This window comes from Hevea brasiliensis, chromosome 5, assembly GCF_030052815.1.
Source record: "Hevea brasiliensis isolate MT/VB/25A 57/8 chromosome 5, ASM3005281v1, whole genome shotgun sequence".
Taxonomy (NCBI): Eukaryota; Viridiplantae; Streptophyta; class Magnoliopsida; order Malpighiales; family Euphorbiaceae; genus Hevea; species Hevea brasiliensis.
The window spans coordinates 99,324,937-99,328,505 of NC_079497.1; the positions used below are offsets into that span (position 1 = coordinate 99,324,937).

The 3,569-nt window shown below is 32.6% G+C and overlaps 1 protein-coding gene across 1 annotated transcript; it reads right to left on the minus strand.

Annotated features, from left to right (window-relative positions):
• Window positions 1–401: 401 nt before the first annotated feature.
• LOC110673145 (transcription factor MYB16-like) lies at window positions 402–3,231 on the minus strand. Its single transcript, XM_021836185.2, has 3 exons — window positions 2,998–3,231; window positions 2,732–2,861; window positions 402–1,488 (listed from the first exon to the last, which is right to left on the minus strand). Exons 1-3 carry the CDS (start codon window positions 3,128–3,130, stop codon window positions 564–566), a joined length of 1,188 nt encoding a protein of 395 aa, XP_021691877.2. The 5' UTR covers window positions 3,131–3,231; the 3' UTR covers window positions 402–563.
• Between the last annotated feature and the right edge of the window lie 338 nt (window positions 3,232–3,569).

Below are 3,569 nucleotides of genomic sequence, written 5' to 3' on the forward strand. Positions count from 1 at the left end.
CTTGTCACATTTAATTAAAAAGGTTTGAGTTAAGAGGTTAATATAATTATATAAAAATAATGTAAAAAATTATGAAATTTATTGAAAATGATGATGGCAAGCTAACCATATACACATAAAAAAAAAAAATTATCTTATATAAGGGTAAAGTTGGATTTATAACTTCATCAACGCAACCTTATAAATTTTTATTTTAATTATTTTTTAAAATTTTGTTACTATTATTGTTTTTATGTAATTATAATAATATTTTAAAAATAGAATAGGTGGCCTTTTGAAAATATAAAATTTCAATTATAACATGTGATAACCTTATTCAAATCATGACAAAATTTTAAATTTAAAGGACTCAATTTAAAAGCATTATGAGCTTAAGTAATTGCTAGTAGCTTTCATATTGATTGAGCTAACATCTAAAGAACAACTTTATTCAGAAGGTGATGATAATGCCATACCTAATACATTCAAATGCACAATTATTACTCCATTTCGCTATCAACTCCTACATTCACCATTTTCCTTTCTTTTCTTTTCTTTTTCTTCTTTTTTCTGATAATTATTAATCAAAACACAGGTGAACCAGAGGGTGGAGGATCCACCAAATTGAGTAATAAGCTATTCCAGTAATTCCCCTGCAGATCTTCAAGATTACCACCTGCACCGCAGCTTGCAATAGTAGCTGTGTTTTCTCCGGCCATGGACGAGTTCTGCTCACCGGAGTTATATGGTATAATATCAGAAAGTCCCTCCACGATATTCACTATAGATGCATTCTCATTTGCTGCCGCCCTAAAAGAATCCAAAACCCATGCATTCTCAGTACTGTACGTACTCATTGCATGCACTGGAATCGATCCATCCAATGTTTCTTTCACTTGTGGTGCCATTTGATTTGATTTCTCAAAGCATTTCCATTCGTATTCGCTGTTCGAAACATCTTCATTCATCCCTCCTTTGCATGTAATATTGCAAGCCGGGAACTGAAGTGGAGGAGGGATAGCCATTGAACTTTCATGGTGAAATCCAACCACTGGGACCGCTTCTGAGAAATTTAACGTGGATGTTGGAGACTCGAGGCTGTCGCTGGAGACGAAGAACATGCCGGAGACCATTCCTTGCCATGCTTTGAGAACGTCAAGGCACTTTGGTCTAACTGGTGGAGCTGCCGCTGCTGCTGCTGCTACTGCGGCTTTGTTGGCGGAGAGCTGAGGTGATGAGAAGCCGAATTGGTTTTCGAGAGGTTTTGATGTTAGTTTGGACTCACGGACCAATCTTGCTTCAGCTTCTAGGCGAGCACTCTCCCACTGAGCCATGTGGCTTAAATGGGCAGCATCCTTGGATTGGCCGGAGCCAAAGGCGTCAACTTTTGGTTTGTGGGTTACCGGATCTATGCCCATTTTGTCTAATCTTTTCTTAAGATGAGTGTTCCAGTAGTTCTTGATCTCATTATCGGTTCTTTTGGGCAAGTGAGTTGCTATAGCTGACCACCTGAGCAGAAATAAAAGATTGATTAGTCATAGCCATTTTCATAAATTAAAGGTGGTGTAATGATGATTTATATCTTGAATTGCGTAGGATGATTTAGAGTCTCAAATTATTTATGCAAGCGTAATGATGACTGGTTAGACTTAAGTAGATATTCCTACTTAATTCGCTGTATTTCTTTTTTCTAGCTCATGAAAAATTATACAATAAAATCCATTAATGCATAACTGTTATATAAACATAAGTTTCACCAAATAAAAATTCATCATTATGAGATGTGTAATTTCTTTTTTTTATAAGGCTCTATTTATTTTATAAAAAATAAATAATATATGAACAATATTTTTCATAATTATTTTTTTTAAAGAAAATAATTTTTATAAAAATATTGAAAATTAAACTAATAATATGCATTTATATACATATATGTAATTATTTTTATATTTTAATAAGATTATTAAAATTTTAAAAAAAATAATTTCTTCTTTTTTTTAAAATGACTTAATTTTTTTTTAACAAGAAAAATATTTTACATTGATTAATTTTCTGAGTGTTCCAAATACCATAAAAATGTAAAGAAATACTTTTCAAAAAATATTTTTGGGAAAACAAAATTACATTTCAAAGAAATCAAAAAGTCTCATGATAATTATGGAGTATCTTTTATCAAGTGAGTAAATCTTTTTTGCAAATTTAGCTGCTTCTGGTATTGAAAATGATTTTCAAGTGAATAAATTTAAAGTGGAAATATCTCCCTTAAACACTCTCCCATATAATTGATCCACTATATTTGTCTACATGTAACATTATTAACTATAAATCTGTTTGCTTCAATTTATGCATACATCTTTTTCAATCATCCGCTCCACTGACATATAATATGTATAAATGTGTGAGGAAAAGTACACTAAATATAAATAGCTAATTAATATCAAGTCATATCATCACTTCTTAACATCTTTATGCTCCATCCCTCTCTAAATTCCAGTAGATGCATTAACTCAACCAATATCAACCTAAGTTGGTTATTTTCTCTTGAATAATCAAATATCCGAATTATTGGAACCATGTAAATGATTAATGAGAAAATGGAGGAAGCTCAAATAGCAGAAAAGAAGATGAAAGAGGACATATAGACCTAACTGAAGAAGAAGAAGAAGGAGGAGGTGGAGGTAAGCAGAGAGCTATATATATATATATATATATATATATATATATATATATATATATATATATCATATCTCACTTGTTTCCAATAAGGGCATGAAGTTGAATGATGGTCTGTTCTTCCTGCAAACTGAACTTTCCTCTCTTGATGTCTGGTCTGAGATAGTTAGTCCACCTAAGCCTACAGCTTTTCCCACATCTCTGAAGCCCTAAATAAGTAAACAAGACACAACATGTCAATGAAAAATGAAAATGTTGATTGTCCTCTATCTACCAAATACAAAGAAACAAAGAAAATCCCATCTGAGAACATTTATAATTAACATAGATAAATCAAGTAGTCACCAGCTTTGGCCGGCAGGGATTGCCAGCTTCCATGGCCATGTTTTTCTATGTAAGCTAGGAGCTTCTGATCCTCTTCAGGTGTCCATGGTCCTTTCTTGAGCCCCCCTTTCTCACAGCATGGAGACCGAACCATCTTTTTCCAACCCCACAAAGCCACAGTAGTAGTAGGCTAGTGTTAACAGGGCGAGGGACAGAGAAATCTAATAAATAAGAAGTTATGAGGAGAAGGACGGCAAAGAGCTCAAGCTAAAAGAAAGCTGAATGAGAATATTTATAGACGATCGATAAAAGTTGTCATAAATTTCTGATCATATGGTGCCAAAAATTTTTTTGACTAATTTGCCCCTTAGACGTGGCTTGTTGTTTATTATTTAATGAAAAAAAAATATATGGAAAACGTTAGTTAATTTAATTTATAAATAACTTGGCGTGCAATTAATAAGAAGGCAACAGCTGCATATGTACATCATTCATTGCCTTTCTGAATCACAACGTTGCAGGAACTTAATTTCTTGTGGCAATTTTGTTTTTCAATAGAAATACAAGATATATTTTAGTTATGTTACAAGTTA